Below are 18,008 nucleotides of genomic sequence, written 5' to 3'. Positions count from 1 at the left end.
TAACATAGGTCATCTACTTTGTACTTTGTGATCAACAAACAAACAAAAACAAAATAATTCTTTAATAGCATTGATAAACCTGTGGTTTTCTTTGACGGGAAAGAAACGTAAGCCATCAACATCTAAAATTTACGCGAGAGGCACTAGGTAGATGATCGCTTGTTCTCCCGACAGTATCTAGCTTCTCTCGTGCTTACACATTGACCCCAGGGGATCTTAGAAAAACTTTTCATTATTTTACTCAAAGTCAACGAGAATCACAGCTGATCGCTGTTAAAAATGTTAAGCGACGACGTCAAGTATAATCGCTCAGCAATGACAGTGTTGCTAATATGACAAAGTAAGTTTTTTGATTAATGCCATTAATGTTTATTTTTTGAATCAGTGTGTACAACTGTTCAACTAAATGAATATAAAATGGCAAAAATGAATGCACATTTATACGTTGATTGAATAGATTTATAGAATTTTGAAAAAAAAACTTGGATTTATTGCATTTTGTGGAAAAAATAATTCGTTTTTATAATAAATCTTTGAAAATCAAGTTATGGATTTGAATTTTTTATGTTTTTATAACCTAAATATGCTATGTGAAAGTTTGTAACAGAAAAAAGTGGAGTTCATCTTGTTACTTTCTTGGTATAGAAAACACGTTTTTACCAAATTTGTCAAAATGGATTTATTGCGTTTTGGAACCAAACTCTTCATATGCATTTTTTTTGTGTCACTAGCATGAATTTATATAATTCGTTTTTTGTTTACGTGGCACGACTTTCTTTTTCGTGTCATTTTATGTAATGTTTTTTCATTGTAATGAAATTACATGTAATGGTCTTTTTTTATATATGTAAATAAAACATTTCTGAAATGTATACATGTATGTGTGTGTTTAAATATACATAATAATTACACACAGCACACACATATATTATGCAAAAATTAACTTTTATTTTGTATGCGATTAATCGCAATTAATCTTTGCCCAGCAATAATTTTTAGACATCCTAACCCAAACCCCAACTCTAACCCCAACTCCAGGCGAGAATAGTTTTAAAAGCGGAAGAAAAACATGTAGAAACCAATACATAAAAGTACATCCTAACCCAAACCCCAAATCTAACCCCAACCCAAGCGACAATGATTTAAAAATAGGGGGAAAACAGAGAAAACAATACATAAAATGTATAAATAAATTAATCAAATTGTTTGTGACAATTACACGACTTTCTGTGATATCATGTTGATTTCTTTGTTCTGATGAACACTAAGGAAGATATTTTGAGAAATGAATCAGAGAGAGAGAGAGAGAGAGAGAGAGAGAGAGAGAGAGAGAGAGAGAGAGAGAGAGAGAGAGAGAGAGAGAGAGAGAGAGAGAGATGAATAAAATACCCCTCCCCCCAATACTGCTATAGGCTCTAACACCGCTGTGTAATGACACAGTAAACCTGCTTTTTGCACGTACAACCACACAACACACATACATCTGAAAAGCTATATTACAAAGGACCTCTTGTGAAAGCAATGGTACTTCTGTACTTAAATTTTTTACAATTGTCCTCGCAAGTAAATTTTTGTGTTTTATATATTTTCAAAAGCCTATTTGCACACAATCTGTGCACCTCTGAAGGTTATTGGATGTGAACATTTACATTACATTTATGCATTTGGCAGACGTTTTTTTTTACAAAGCAACTTACGGTGCATTACAAGCTATACATTTTTTATCAGTATGTGTGTTCCCTGGGTTTGAACCCATGACATTTTGCGCTGTTATGCAATGCTCTACCACTAAGCTATAAAGGAACATACAACTGTTGAACCTCACAACAGTAAAAAAAAAATTTTAATTTTGGTTTGTACAATCCTGTTGGCAAAGACATTATCTCTGACCTCTACTGGATAGAGACAGGTGGCTAGTTGGACTTTCCCCATTGATTTTTTCTTTCTTTTTTTACACAAGAGTAGGCTACAGGTACTTTACAGTCACATTTTTATACAGTCCACTAGTGGAGAATGCTGCCATCTGCTGTGGGAGACGTGTTACTGCAAAATAAATTTTGGAAAAAACGTACTTTAGCCAATTTGTGTTCAAGGCTCAAAATAAATAAATTAATTAATAATTACGTTTAAACAAATATTGAAAGCAATTCAGAACTAAAGCTCTTGAGTAGTTCGCGTGGATTAAATAAAAATGATCTTTACAATAGCCTACATAACGTTAACATTGAATGTTTACAAGCTATATAAATATTTTAGTCGAAACCTGTTTTTTCATAAATACCTTTTATATAAAAACACAGTTTGTGTCAGATTTGTAGTTTATTTATTTTTTTAGGGTTTTTCCCGGTTAGCAACGGTTGCTGCTTAGCCTCTCCATGGCAACAACAAACGAGGCCACGGAGCAGCGCGGCGACGTTTTGAATAAGCCAAAAACTTACAAAGAAAGTGCTCTTAAAACTTTGTAAATACTTAACTTGTTGACTAGCAGAGATGGAGGGTCTCGCGTCCGTGCAGGATCTCCGCGCTCTTTCAGCTTTACTCAGTCCACCACATGAAGATGAGGAAGATCTGCAGGTACGCGCTTTATAAACACGTTTTACTCGTGCATGTTGTTTTTACATACCTGTAACTGTATTGCGTTGTTTTGTAGAAAGTAAAGCCTTTGGAGAAAATGGGACCGGGTCACATTGGCACACCGGCTCTACATTCAACAGACAACAAACAAGGTATTAGATAAAATAATACTAAAAACTAAATAATACCAACATAATACCATGGTATACCTTAAAATATTTTACTATTGGTCTGCACAATGAATTAACAATAATAATTGTTAATACACAAAATAGTTGTATTTGTTTTAAATAACATTAATAAAATATATTGCTCATTATTAGTTCATGTTAACTTTTTATCATGCCTTATTGTTATGGGACTTTACTGTTATTGAATGAGATCTAAGTTAGTAATAGAGTAAGCATAATTTAAATGACAAACTTTGAGGTAAATATAATTAAAAAAGAATAATATAATAACCCTGAGGGTTCTCTGTATATTCTGTGTTTCCTTTTAAAGAGACTAAAAGTAGATTATGTTAACGACTGACACTTTTTATTGTTACATACTTACATACTCTTATCTCATCAGGTAGTACTGCCTATGTGAAGAAGAACAACAAAAATATCTGGGATGATGAAGAAGTGACAGAGGGGTCACACTTTGATGACCTCACAGATCCAAGACCACAACCTGAGTAAGAGAAAATAAATGCATATCAGAATCACAACATTTACACAAATCACAGAATCACATATGAGTTCATAATCTCTTCACAAATCACATATGAGTTTATATCTATGTCGTGGGTCATTCAGTGTGTGTTTGCGTTTTTAGGTATGAGATTATCCTGAAGCAGTCTGTTGGAACTGAAGATTTGTTTCTTGGCTTGAGCAGAAAGGACCCCTCATCCATGTGCTGTGAAAGCATGCTGGTACTCACACACAATTCAGACCCAAATAAATACCATATCCACATAACATTACAGCTTTCTTACATTACAGTTAGATTGCCATAAGATATTTTAGGCATCACTTTGGGTTCCTCAGCTGTCACAATAGCAGAACCATTTGAAGAAACTTAAGGAGGCCTAAATATGGACTAAGAAAAATACATTAAAATACATTAAAATATTTTCCTTTAAGTTTTTGGGAAACAGGCACCATAAACTCAGAGTCAAGATCTATGGCATAAAATCTAGTGGACCAGCTGGGCTCTATAGTGGACCAGTCCTCCAAACACTAACACCCCATTCACACAGCACTTTGGTCTCAAAAAATTTCCATAAAATTGGCAGAGAGCTTCTGTGTGATCACAAACGAGTCCCGTAATTGTTCTGGGATCGCTCTTGTAAAGAAGTAACATTAGTAACATTCCCCTAACATTCAGGGAAAGCATTGTGTGTGAACAAGACGCAGAAACAATGCTGTAAGGGGCATGCTATAGTGATGACGTGCATGTCATCGCAACCAGAAGTTATGAGTCAGCTCTTTCAAACAGAGATGTTTAAACGCAGATCAACATTTACGACGAGAAATGTCGGCAAACTGGACTGAGGCAGAGATCAGGGAGCTCGTCCAGTATCCGCGCTGAAGCTGAGATCATTCACCAGCATGACAGAACAGCGCAACACGCGCTCTTTATGATCTTGTCATAAACTAAAATCCATACGATTGGTTTCTCGAGAGAGAAATCACAGATAATTAGCAAACTTTAGACGCTGTGGAAAAAAGACAAGTCACGTGTCTTTACAGGATTTTTTCGGTATTTGCATAATGTACGCACAGATTCCGGAAAATTATTGGCAAAAATAAAACTAATTTCCTTGTATTTTCTGTAATCTCTGTGTAAAAAAAGGGCTTAAAGGAAAACACCACCGTTTTTCAATATTTTACTATGTTCTTACCTCAACTTCCTTTGTCAATGCGTTTAACTTAATCTTTGTACAGCGCGGCATACATGTGTTAGCATTTAGCCTAGCCCCATTCAATCCTTAGGATCCAAACAGGGGGGAATTTAGAAGCCACCAAAGACTTCCATGTTTTCCCTATTTAAAGACTGTTAATGAGTAGTTACACAAGTAAGTATGGTGGCACAAAATAAAATGTGGCGATTTTTTAAGAAGTTAAAAAATGAGAACTATATTGTATGGCAGAAGAGCACTTAGTTTTCAGCACTTTGACCTCTGGCGCAGTAACATCATCACTCCCGACTTCGGAAGTTTGAGCGAGAGGGGGAGTAGTCTGGAATGATGATGTTACTGTGCGTCTAGGTCGAAGTGATGCAAACTATGTGCTCCTCCGCCATACAATAAGTTCTCATTTCTTATCCGCTTAAAAAGAACTTCATGTTTTATTTTGTACCACTATACAAACTCGTCGTATAACTACTCAATAACAGTCTTTAAATAGGGAAAACATGGAAGTGTTTGGTGGCTTCTAAATTCATCCCCGTTTGGATCCCAAGGAATGAATGGGGCTAGGCTAAATGCTAACACATTCATGACGTGCTGTACAAAGATTAAGTGCACGCATTGAAAAAAGGTAGGTATGTATTAATTCATCTAAGTTGAGGTAAGAACATAGTAAAATATTAAAAAACGGTGTTGTTTTCCTTTAAGCTGTTGCATTTCAAAAGTTATCTATAACATCTTCACATAATCTCACAGTCTCTCTCTTTAACACACAGGTGAAAGTTAAACTGCCAGGTACAAAAGCTTCAGATTTGTTTTTGGATGTGAAGGAGACATTTCTTGACCTCAGAACTCCAAAGTAGTAAGTATACATCAACACCCAATTTTCATGTAGTACTTACTAGAGCCTATATATTATAAATAATTTTACATCTTTGTGTTTGTGTCGGTAGTAAGTTAGGCCTTCACCTGCCTCATCCAGTACACAAACATGAGGGGAATGCCAGATTTATTACAGAGCGAGAAGAACTGGAGATCACACTGCCTATGAATAGACCAATGGACAGTATCAACCTTGCCTGAGAGTGAAAAAGAGAGAATAAAGAGACTAAACAATGAGCAACAAGTTTCAACAGCCTATGGTCCTTGATTAATCATAAATTGTTGTAGCTGAGGACAATGAAATAAATTATCTATACATTTTACAGCTAAACAACAGTATTAGATAAAGAAATGTACCTGGATGAGAAGTGTCCTGTTATGCAGTAGTATTACAAAACTGATCTTGTGATAATCAGCATAAACAATAAAAAATGTATGCTGTGAATTGGAAAATAAATGTTTTGTTAAAATGTTTTTAATTTTGAAGCTGTAAAACACATTGTTATATTTCTTCCCCATCTGCTGTAAAATAAAGCTTATTTCTGCATGCATGCGTCTTTGAGAATGCAAATCTCTGGTATATTTAGTGGCTTTAAAATGAGTCATGTAACAAAATAAACAACAAGGGATTTCCTTTCATGCACGATCGCTCAGGGGTATCATGCAATACATCCCCCGGGCGCACGGATGCGCACACGCGTTGCCACAGCAGCGGACGTAGCGTAGTGACGCAGGCCAGCACCACGCACGCTCTCCAGTAGCACAACAATACGCGTTCCCCGTTCCACCCTCGCCGCTCCCCCTCTTTTCGCGTCGCTCACGGTATGGCGGACGGCGAGCGGTCCCCATTGCTTTCGGATCTCGGTGATGGAGCTCTCGGCACCGGTAACGGCGGACTGTCTCCTGGAGCGACTCCGCACGGCGCGCCGAACAAACCGCAGAGTGAGTACCGAGCGTTTCTGCGCTGTCACGGGCCCGCTCGCACACACGCGCACAACTGTGTATCCATTACAGCATCACACAGGCGCTGTATGGTTAATGGCGATTTGTTTGGTTTTGCACGCCGGTTTTAATGAGCCGAACTGATGATTTTCTTGTGGAGAACAGCGGGGAGGCAGATGAAGCGTGCGCGTGGGCGCGCGTTCAATGAAGCTGATGCGTGCAAGATAATGCAGTTCTTCCAGTGATATATCCACATCGTCATGATATAACTACGTATTTAATCTTTATCATTGCTTTTTTTGTCATTCATCAAATACCAGCAGATCAAACCGCTAGTGAATGAACATTACGGCTGACTTAATTGTTCGATTTTCGTAACCCTTTTGTGTTATTCTTGTCTATTGCTGATGCTAAATAGTAGGGTATTATTTTCAAATTAAAGGCATGTGAGTATGGTGCCACAAAAGCGTTCATTGTTTAGATTTTGTCCACATTTACCGGTAAACAAGAGTATTTGGGTATTACACACTGTAATCTGCCATATCCGCTACACCCCAATGTGCGTGACAGACAAACATTTAGGCCAATCAGAAAGCCCAAAATGATTGGATGAGGAGAAAGCAGCCAATCATTGCACAGAGGGGGCGCGGTCAATTGAAAGTTACCGAAGGGCGTGTTATTGGTGGTGTTTGGATGAGGTGCTTGCCGACGGTGTTTTATGATAACAGTTTTTAACCATTAAAAAAATAAAACGCTTCATATTGATAGGGAATAGTTATAAACGGCTTCACAAAATGACTTTGGCCTCCACATGCATAACGAAAGCTATATATATGCACCCACACAGTAATGTTTGTTTTATTATAATAGTTATGTCTGTTTTATATTAGATTGCAAAATATGTGCACAATATTTGGTTCTTATGATACTTCTCACTATGTTGGTGAGGAGATTTGGCCCTCACAACTTTGGCTTAACTCGCACACTTTACTAACCACATGCATTTCTTCAGTCTCCTTATAAAGCTTCTTTTAGCCGATCTTGAGACCAAATCTGATTTTCTTGTTAATCCTAATGGCCTATAACACATGACTGTTTCACCTCCACAAAGTGCAAATTTCAGTGTTTGAGAGAAACTTTGTTGAAGCCTATATCCAGGGTGCATTTTGCCGGGGGGATTAGCCCCCCTCTGGTCTTTATATCCCTGATGAATTATTTTTGATCTCCGGTGGGGACAAAATGTATCCCCCCATGTTTATCAAATAAAGATAATTTAATATAACTTAAAATGCTGCCACGCAATAGTGCAAACAACAGTAAAATCAGGAATGGAGTATTGCTGTCAAATGTCACCAAGCACCAGCCAAATAATAAATGAAAAGGATTTCAAGCAGCATTTCATCGTATTTTACTGGACCGTCACAAAACAAATCCAGGAAGTATTACCATTGAGAAGGAGAAAGCAGAAATTACCGTTGTTAGAATCGAGGGGATCTGATGATGACCCAGGAAAGCAAAAAAGGAGTCAAAAGTCGGTCATCAAACAGACTATTTTCTTAGTCTGATGTCTTGTGTAAATAGGCATATATAGCCTATTTATTGTTATATTAAGAGTACATTGTACATTGCATTGTTTTCTATTAAATATTATAGGGATGCGACAATAAATGCCGATACACAACTAATAATACCTGGCCAATAATGATTCTGAATCGCACAGCAGATATAATGCACAGCTTTTTCATGTACTACAGATTTTGATCAGTAGAAAGTAGTTTGAATTGTTTATAACATGCATTTATAAAGCAACACTCGTCTCCAAACATAATCATTATACAAATTCTTTATAATCATAAAAATACATAAAAAAAACAGCAATATAAATATATGCTTAAGCCATTTTCTGCATAGATATATACACTAGATATCGCCTTGGGGTTCTAAGCATGCGTCAAAACCGCCGCCATCTTGGAACAGGGGTCTTGTCATAGGGAGTAGCTAGGTAAAGATGCTATCTCCGCCTGTACTTCGAATTCATGGACGATGCCGAACTTTTGTGCTGCATATTGATGTTAGGCCTACTAGCACTATGCATTATAGTTAGAAAAAGTAGATTTTTTTAAATATCAAAACTTAAAGGTGAAATAGAATGATTGAACGAGGTATTTATCCTTGTTCTGTGATGTGACATGTAGACAAAAATGTTTTTGTTTGGGTCTGTAATGCCTTAGAAGCTTCCTAAAAACCTCTCTCAGATAGCTCTATTGGGGGATTTTAAACAAGTGGTTTTGCACCTATTTGGCTCCCCCTACTGGCTTAACTTGCAATCTCATTACCGATTGACTGACTTTGCTGCCACTTAAAAAATGTAGGCAATTATTTTAAAGTGGAGGGGCAGGGAGATGCCTGTGATGTCATAAGCATCAGTTTTTCAGATTGGGGATGTTTCTGGCTGACATTTCTAAAAGAGGAATTTCTATGAGTCTGAGATGTTAAGCATGTCTAGCACTTTTTGTATGTTCGTGAATGCGGGTGGACTACCATTATTCAACAAAGACAAGGTAAAATATTTTTAATGTTTTAATTTTTTCTGGACTCAATGCTAAATACATGACTGTTGGAACGAACCAAAAGAAAACCTAGAAATTGCATTAATGCGATTTATTGTGATTTTATTTCCGTTACACCATTGCCTACAATGATGCTGATGCAGGGCTTCCCTGTTTCAAGATGGCGGCATTCGGTCCAATTAACTGCCAACGCCAAGGCAACTTCTAGTGTACATACATATGCATTTTCTGGAGCTATGTGTGTAAATGGTTCTTCTGCGGCCCATATAGAGTTTATGCACGAGAGTGCCCTCTGGCTTTTGGATGAAGTGGCATTCCAACATAAATCATTGAGAAGCATAGCAAGCATCATTGGCCGATTTATTGGCCAATCTCTAAAATATTATGATTATAAAAGTGTTTTTGCACGTCTGGCGCAAAACATAAAAAGCAATGCATTCTGGCAGTTCAGGTTCCCTAATTGTTTTATGAAGTTTCTGTAACGGAGGCCGGCTAGTCAGCTGTGCAGTAAAAGTAACCTCACTCCTCAACCTCAAGAAGAGCTTTAGCGACACTTTTGAGCATGCACTTAAAAAAAGTTAATGGTGACTTTGGGTGGTTGTGTATGTCCTTTCAGGTTTTCCACCATTTCCGACTCAACCCCCTGTGTTGCTGGGTGAGAACCCTCCACCGTATTCCCCTCTGACATCTCCAGAGAGTGGCAGTGCCCCGGTCATCAGCTGTAGGGTCTGCCAGTCGCTCATCAGCGTTGAGGGCAAAATCCATCAGCATGTGGTCAAGTGTGGAGTCTGCAACGAAGCAACAGTGAGTTTAGATGGAGCATGTGTAAAATCCTTGCCCAACATTTGTATAATCTAACTTTAAGATTAGGAGCACAAGTTTTATTTCAATTATTGCTTTCACATTCAGTTCAATCTTTGACATGACCTTACTCAGTCAATAAAAAAAAAATCAAGGTTATATTTGTACAGAATCCTCTTTACATTTTTAACCATTAAATCACAAAATTGATTTCAGGTGGGTTTTCACCGACAGGATCTTCTAGGACAGTGCTTCCCAATCCTGGTCCTGGAGGACCATACCCCCTCCCAAAAAGTTTTAGATGTCTCCTTATTTAAAACACCTGATTCAACTTATCAGCCTGCTTCCAAAATTGTAAACATGTCTCCCTAACAAGCTGATAAATTAAATCAGGCATGTTAAATGAGACATCTAAAACTTTCGAGGTCGAAAGGATCAGGATTTGGAAACACTGTTCTAGGGGACATCAGCATATCGACTTGCAGTCTTCAGATTTCTTAAGACAATGAGTGCATTTACATGCACAGTCTTTGCTGTTTTTTCATATGTGCATGTAAGCCCAAAGTAACGAATAAAAGTCTATGGTCGAGAAAATGAAAGCTCATGTACATATGAAGGTTCAGCAGACATGAGAGGAGATACAACAGTAAGACAGATTTCCCGTCTGCTTTTTAAACGACTAGTATGTAGGCGGTGACATCACTGCCTGCGAGAAACCTGAAAAATCTCCAAATCCCATGTAAACACAGTTTTCTGCACAGCCGGTTTATTGATTTGCATGTAAACGCATGAAAAGTTTTCACTGTGTCTTGCAATAGTTTAGTATTTGGTGTGATTCTCTCAAATCAATTCAAAATGGGTTTATTGGCCTACCTGTAACACATTCAGTTTGATCAAACCTGCTTTAAGAATCTGTTTTATGTATAAAAGAAACTTTATTATTAGATTGAAAGGTATAGTTTACAAAAAAAAAATTGTAAAGTGATTGTATCTCTTTTATTTTATGGAAGAATTTTAATTTAAATAAAATAAATTTAATGACAGAATATTGAACTGTTCCTTTATGTTGAACACAACTTTCTGTTATCCTGTGAGCACATGAACTTTGAGAAACCAAAGTTTAGCTAATTCTTTGTTTCTCTTCTCTCTCTCTTTTTTCAATTTCTTTCTTTTTCCCCTTCATTTTTTCCAGCCTATAAAGAATGCACCTGCAGGGAAGAAATATGTGCGTTGCCCTTGTAACTGTCTTCTCATCTGCAAGGTCACATCCCAAAGGATCGCCTGCCCACGTCCCTACTGGTGAGAGAAGACCGAATTAGATAAAAAATGGGATGCAAAAAATTTAAGCGAATTATATAATCAAAAGCTTGTTTTGTATTACAGCATTTACATTGTTTGATTACACAATTGCTTATCTGAATTTCTTTGCATGATCTTTGTGTCCGTTTCTATCAAACAGTAAGAGGATTATAAATTTGGGGCCCGTCCACCCCGGCCCAGCCAGTCCAGATCCACAGCCGACTGGTGCTAGAGTTTCATGCGGACATTGCAACAACACTTTCTTGGTAAACACACACATTTTACTTGCAAAAAGTGTGTTACGCTGGTGACATCACTTAGGCTTAGGTTCACTGTAGAGTTAAATATTAGATTACTCTCTATACTTGTTTTTATTTATGTTGTTGTCTCACACGAGCTGCTCTCATGTTTTCTCAAAATTTCAGTGGACAGAGTTTACCGATAAGACATTGGCACGATGCCCTCATTGCAGAAAAGTGTGAGTATTTCACAGCTGTACACTTTTCAAGTTAACAACCCAAATTTACATAAGGGCCGCGTTTAGAAACTGGAATGACATATTTAACCTTTAAGTGGTTTTGCATATTCAGTTCCTTTATCCTTGAATATTAAGTTTCTGTTCCCTTTACAAGTCTCTTCCCCATATTTTTCATTACCAGATCTTCGATTGGCCAAAGATACCCCAGGAGGCGGAGTCTGTGGTGTTACCTGCTGTGCTTGCTGTTTAGCATTTCAGCCGCTGGACTGATCGTAAGTTTGCACTTTGTAGTGTATTTAAAAAAAACTAAGCAAATGTATTTTTAATTTTTCACCTTTGTTTGTTTTTTTCAAAATAAAAGTCACATAGATAAGAAGCAGCGCAGGGTTTTCTAATCTGGGAAACGCAGGGAAATTGCGGGGTGTTTGTGAGTTGATGAAAAAAAACCAATCAGTTAAAATTAAATCATAAAATGTAAATACATAATTTTAAAATAAAAAATTCAACACTTACTAACAAAATGATATACTTTATTTGTTTAATCTGCATGACACAACTATTTCACAACACTACAATATATCAGAAAACGGAGCACACATGCAAAAAGATTTTTATGTTTTATGTACAAAATAAAAGAAAAATACAAGACGAAGGTCATAACAACATTAACTATTTAAAATAATACTGATAAAAACTTCAAAACGGATGAAAAAGAAATGTTTTGTGAAGTTAAACATAAAATGTAAATGTGCTATAAAATTATTGAAATATTTACTTAAAAACTCTGGGGGTACACCAAGTAAATAATTTACATCAGGGTGGCTCAGCTCACATAAAAGTTAAAAACCCCTGAACTTGTTTATTAATTTTGGTTAATTAAAATAATTAAATTAATAACAAATGTCTGTCAATTTCTTTTTGTTAAGGGTTTTTATTGATATTGTTAAATAGGGCTGCATAACAACTAATTGCAACTAATTGATTGCAGAATAAAAGTTTTTGTTTACATCATATATATATATATATATATATATATATATATATATATATATATATAATATATATATGTGTGTATATATATATATATATATATATATGTATATATATATATATATATGTGTATTGTGTATAATAATTATGTATATATAAATAAATATACACACATGCAAGTATATATTTAAAAAATATTTTTAAAAATGTATATGATAGATAAATATTAGTGCTATGCAAAGATTAATCGTGATTATACAAAATAAAATTGCATTTTTGCATAATATATGTGTCTGTGCTGTGTGTAATAATTATGTATAGTTAAATACAGACATATACATTTCATAACATTTCATTTATATATCCATTTTTTGTTTATATAATATAGAATATATAAAAATATAAATAAATATATATACACACATGTAAATGTTTCTTAAATACATACATAAATGTGTGTATATTTATATATACATAATAATAACACACAGCACACACTCATATATTATGCAAAAAAATCACTTTTATTTTGTATGCGATTAATCACGATTAATCTTTGCCCAGCACTTACTTAATATATGCACATATTTTTAAAAAATATTATACAGCCTATGTGTGTTTATATACACACAATTATTATACACAGTACACGCACATATATGATATAAACTAAAACTTTTATTCTGCAAGCGATTATTTGCAATTAGTTGTTATGCAGCCCTTCAACAAACTTTAAAGTCCCAATGAAAGTAAAATAAAAAACTGTAATTTGTTTTGTAATATTGTGGTATTTTTTACAAATGATTTATCTGTGAGCTTCATTAATTTTTAAAAATTCATGTGCCCTCATAATCTTTAATCAAAAATGCAAATCTCCTCCCCTCCTAAAAACGATCTCTCTTTACTTCCGGTCATAATGTATGGCAGATGGGCGGGGTCCGGGAGAATATCGCTGCGATTAGCAATTAGCAACACGATCTCGATGGACAAATTCAAATCCCTGCCTTATTTCATTTCAGAGGCCGGTTTTACTTGGATACACGTCACCACGCGGAAAATTAGGCAATTTATACTTCCGTTTCATGGCGACTTTAACTTCTTTGATTTAAATTAGGGATGCACCGATAGGATATTTTTAGGCCGATACCGATACCGATTTAAACAGACAACTTCTGGCCGATACCGATGCCGATATTAAACACTTGTATACAATACTATACAGTTGGTCTATAAGCTAGTTTATTTCTGCATCAAATAATTTTTACTGAACATGGATTGGATCTAATTAACATTCAACTTACCAACATAATAAGAGAGGCACAAATTAAGCTAAAACAAATATAAGAAGACAACATGACAACCTTCAAAGGTGGTTTTTGCTATTCAGCATTTATTTTATTAACAACATTAACTCATTTTTTTTTTACATATAATGGATTTCTTTATGCAGTTAATTAATAAACAATCGGTATCGGCCTTTCTCGTGCTACTGCTGATATGCCGATGGTTTCAAATTCATCAAAAATCGGCCGATAAATATCGGCGGCCGATACATCGGTGCATCACTAATTTAAATTAAAATAAAATCAGTGCAAATATATAAAAAAGTTAATAATTTTCTTCTTACATTTCCCTTATTTACAAAGACAAGCTTATAATAACGATTAATAGTTTTGAAATGTTCAGTTTGACGACATTATGTAAAGTATGTTTAGTACTCAGCGATTGCATGTTTCAAACAGAGGTGGCGGTAGAGAGGCAATAGTTTCAGATTTAAACACAGAACGTCAAAAAAGTTTCATCAAAAACACAACTCTATATTTCTCTGTGTGTTTGTAGGCAGGGACGTGGTCCCAGGCACGTGTGTACGGAGGAATTTACGCCTCCTGGGCGGCAGCCTTGTTACTGGTGGTGTTGACGCTGGCCAGGGCGCTTTACTGGAGCTGCATGCGGGTCAGCCAACCTCTCCACAACCTCACATAGAGAGAGCAGAGACAAGAAAGGCTGGCGGAGGAGAGAAGAGGGGTGGTGGGTAAAATAAAGGCCACAGGACACGAGAAAGAGAGAGAGCAGGAGAGAATCAACTCTTTGATTGTGAATGCAGTAATGAAGAGTAAAAGTCAAATCGAGAAACAAGTGGTTAAAAGCTACTCTGACAAAGAAGATGGCGTTTTAAAGTTACTTTTATTCTGGTTTTCTCTGGATGTCTTGTCATCCGTGAATATGAACTGACTTGTTGCTCATGGTTACATGCAAATGTGCTGTTACATTACACAGATGATTCCAAATACGACACGCATGCACATGCACACACACACACGTCTTAAATTAACCACACTACAATACAAACATGTGCACACACTGACACAGGACACAAATGCTCTCGGATATTGAAACATTGAAAAGTTGCTTGAGCCTCACACACGATATGAACAGGTTTGTAGTTTCCTAATGAATCAGTACAGGTTGAGCTCCACTAGAGGTCGCCATTTCAAAACTTCATGCACAATATTTCATACCGTCACATCCTGCAGGGATGTTCATACTTTCTCTATAAAGTGGGTCTACAGATTTATAAGACATTCATGTAACTGGATTTTCATCAACTCGAATCTAAAGTGTACATATGCTCAAACGCACACACACACACTCTTCTCCCCTTTGTCTTTAGTTGTGAAGGTTGAAAACAGTATTTTTTTATGATTGTGAATTTTGTTTGTAAATATGTGTTGTTTATTTCATGAATGACTGAACGTTGCACTGTAGCCCTAACATGCTGTGATTCCTTTCTATGTTTTTATTTAATTTGAAAAATCACTACTGAATAATCGCTGATCACAATTGCTGATAATAATGACCAGAATAAAATCGACATCAATGAATTGCACCTTCGGAGAGTAGAAAAACAAGCATTAAAGGTCAGAGGTGTTTGAGGTGTTTTATTTTAGCAAAGGGGTCATGTAACACCCAGCTCGTGTTTGTGCGGAAAAAAATCATAATTTTTCAAGATCTGTGAGGTTGACGATGTATAACTTTGATTAAATTATCTTAATGAGATTAATCAGCTGATAGCTTTGGATTCTGGACTTCAATTTCTCTCTGAATTCCTAAGGTTTGTGCACAGGTTTCCGTACAGTTTAAAAAAATCTTGCCACTGCTGATCATTTATGTTAAAAATGTTCCTTATAACTTATATGTGCAGGAAAAATATGAGCCTAAATGCAAAAGAGGACTTGAGAATCAGATTCTGTGTGTTAATGAGAGAAATGTCTGGAAGCCCAGGAGGTTAGGATGTTATTTATAAAAAGCAGCAGGCCAATGATAAGGTCTCCTCTGAATTTGTTTACACATGAGATTATGATTAAACATGATTTTAATGATGATGATGATGAAGCTATAAAAGTGTGAAAACAGAATTGCTTTTCTGTGTCTTATTCAGGTGCATGTGTTTGTCATCACATCCAGTCACTCTTCTAGATGCTGCATTTTTTTGGCACTTTTCCTCTTAAAGTGTCTGGCCATTTGTCTCTTGTTTCGAGCGGTTATATTACTTTCCTCGACAAAGACAGATAATGGGAAACATACAGAAACCTTTTAGAAACCACAGCTCCCCTGTGTGTGTGTGTGTGTGTGTGTGTGTGTGTGTGTGTGTGTGTGTGTGTGTGTGTGTGTGAGAGAGAGAGAGAGAGAGAGAGATTTCAGGCTTCACAATGAGAATCGGGTATTGACGACAACAAAGTTCTCAAAGCTGAGATCTCACAAAGCCAGAGAATGAGACAACTGTGGATGAAGTGTTTGATATTAATATCATACGTGCTTATCTATCTCTATTATGATTATAATATAATGCATATTTAAACGTCCACTCTTGCACCAATGTACACTTTTACAGAGACCAAATATAAGTAGTTCAAATTTAATGGCAATAATGTCAGTGTGAAGTGTGAACAAGTAAAGATACAAGGATGTATCGGCCGATATTTATTGTCTGATTTTTATTCAATTTAAATAATCTAAAACATGAAAAAAAGCAGATATAACAAACTGATAGTTACCAATTTGTCTAATTTTCCATTTAAATATGAGTTAAAGTTACTTTGATAAGAAATATTTAATATTTAAATAATAATTTAAGATCACTGGACATGATTTCTTCAACATTTTCAGACATTACAAAAGAAGCTTGAGCTGGTATCCTTGCAAATGGATGGAGGTAGCAAAGGGGATTAAATAAAGGGGTGCACATATTTATGCCCAGTGAGTATTAGAGGAAATTATTTATTTCGTAATGTTATATAAGCTACCCTTCACTTTCAATTGGTTTACTTCAATGAAACATTATATTTTTGATTTTTTTATTAAAGCTTAAATGAAAGAAACATTATAGATTTTTTTATAGCTTTCTTTGCTCATTTACCAAGGGTGCCCAAACTTTCGAGCCCCACTGTAATAGCAAAAATTAATTTTGAAGGTTGTCATTTTGTCTTCAATTTATTTAGTTTGAATCTTAAACTTTGTGCCTCAATATAGGCTTGTTAAATGGATCCTATCCATTTTCAATTATATAAGTGATATTATATATAAGTAAGCAAGTTACAAATATTGAAATCTTCACTGTAAAAAGTAAAAGTTAAATTACTTTAATTCGTAGCACCTAAAATGTTTTAGTTTTTTTTCAACTTTCACTTTAAGTGAAAAATTTAAGGTGAATTTTTTTTTAAAAATTGCTTTAATTGGTAACCCATAAAAGTTAAGCTTTTTCAACTTACATTTTTTACTTAAAGTGAAGTTGAAAAAAATTTGTTTAGGCCAAAAAATTAATTAATCAGATAACAGATATAACAGATAAAATATAAATAAGTTTGCATAAATAATAATTTAATAAAATATTTGCATAATATTTTTTGCAATAAAATTAAGGGGGAAAAGTACACTGTAAAAAATTGGACTTAATCTTTTTTATTCAACTTGGAATAACTTGGAAGTCTTTTCAACTTTTATTTTATTATCTTGACCAGTGATGAGTTGCTGTAAATTAAATAAGGTTCAAATAAGTTATGCCAATTTAACTTTACAGTATAAGTTACAGCAACTCATCAGTAGTCAATCGAAGTAGATCATATAAGTGCAATTTTTTACAGTGCAATTTTACAGTTGCAATATTTACAATACACTTTTTGAATGGCATTGCAAAGTACTAATCCACTAATTAAAAATGAAGAGCAATACAATTAGCCTATTTTAACAAGTCATTAAGAAAGATAGAGATAAAAATAATAATTCCAGATAATAAGTTCGATGATAAAGAAAGATACAAAGAAGCCTTTCCAATGTCTCAAAGGACAGAGAGAGTTCCCAGTGGAATTATCATGATCTGAGATTACTGAGTTTGCACAAACACAGCAGAGCCTTTTATCCTAATAGCATATAACAGGATTCATCCTTAAAGATGAGCCCTGTGACCTTACACATACACACATGCCTGTTAAACACATACACTCACACTATTAAAACTGAAAATCCGCTCTCAGCGTGAACAGGAATAAGCAGCTGTTAACAGGATAGAGAGACAAGAGAG

The 18,008-nt window shown here is 35.4% G+C and overlaps 2 protein-coding genes across 2 annotated transcripts; both read left to right on the top strand.

Moving 5' to 3' along the window:
• Positions 1 to 2,129: 2,129 nt before the first annotated feature.
• dnaaf6 (dynein axonemal assembly factor 6) lies at positions 2,130 to 5,756 on the top strand. Its single transcript, XM_065262083.2, has 6 exons — positions 2,130 to 2,574; positions 2,651 to 2,726; positions 3,148 to 3,253; positions 3,394 to 3,490; positions 5,245 to 5,330; positions 5,422 to 5,756. The coding sequence occupies exons 1-6, from the start codon at positions 2,491 to 2,493 to the stop codon at positions 5,549 to 5,551; spliced, it is 579 nt and encodes a 192-aa protein (XP_065118155.1). The 5' UTR covers positions 2,130 to 2,490; the 3' UTR covers positions 5,552 to 5,756.
• Positions 5,757 to 6,160: 404 nt separating this feature from the next.
• Positions 6,161 to 15,312, top strand: pip4p1a (phosphatidylinositol-4,5-bisphosphate 4-phosphatase 1a). The gene is made up of 7 exons (XM_065262082.2): positions 6,161 to 6,292; positions 9,479 to 9,666; positions 10,856 to 10,962; positions 11,123 to 11,228; positions 11,388 to 11,440; positions 11,622 to 11,712; positions 14,270 to 15,312. The coding sequence occupies exons 1-7, from the start codon at positions 6,175 to 6,177 to the stop codon at positions 14,411 to 14,413; spliced, it is 807 nt and encodes a 268-aa protein (XP_065118154.1). The 5' UTR covers positions 6,161 to 6,174; the 3' UTR covers positions 14,414 to 15,312.
• Positions 15,313 to 18,008: the final 2,696 nt, after the last annotated feature.

This window comes from Paramisgurnus dabryanus, chromosome 6 (assembly GCF_030506205.2).
Source record: "Paramisgurnus dabryanus chromosome 6, PD_genome_1.1, whole genome shotgun sequence".
Taxonomy (NCBI): Eukaryota; Metazoa; Chordata; class Actinopteri; order Cypriniformes; family Cobitidae; genus Paramisgurnus; species Paramisgurnus dabryanus.
The sequence above is the reverse complement of the archived record's forward strand: the minus strand, read 5'-3'. Positions and strand labels throughout refer to the sequence as shown.

Excerpts from the sequence above, each read along its gene's own strand:
- pip4p1a (XM_065262082.2), top strand. The coding sequence starts at position 6,175 with ATGGCGGACGGCGAGCGGTCCCCATTGCTTTCGGATCTCGGTGATGGA. Across the intron at positions 10,963-11,122 it reads GCCTGCCCACGTCCCTACTG|TAAGAGGATTATAAATTTGG; the intron begins GTGAGAGAAGAC and ends TCTATCAAACAG. Across the intron at positions 11,229-11,387 it reads ATTGCAACAACACTTTCTTG|TGGACAGAGTTTACCGATAA; the intron begins GTAAACACACAC and ends TCAAAATTTCAG.
- dnaaf6 (XM_065262083.2), top strand. The coding sequence starts at position 2,491 with ATGGAGGGTCTCGCGTCCGTGCAGGATCTCCGCGCTCTTTCAGCTTTA. Across the intron at positions 2,575-2,650 it reads AAGATGAGGAAGATCTGCAG|AAAGTAAAGCCTTTGGAGAA; the intron begins GTACGCGCTTTA and ends GTTGTTTTGTAG. Across the intron at positions 3,491-5,244 it reads TGTGCTGTGAAAGCATGCTG|GTGAAAGTTAAACTGCCAGG; the intron begins GTACTCACACAC and ends TTTAACACACAG.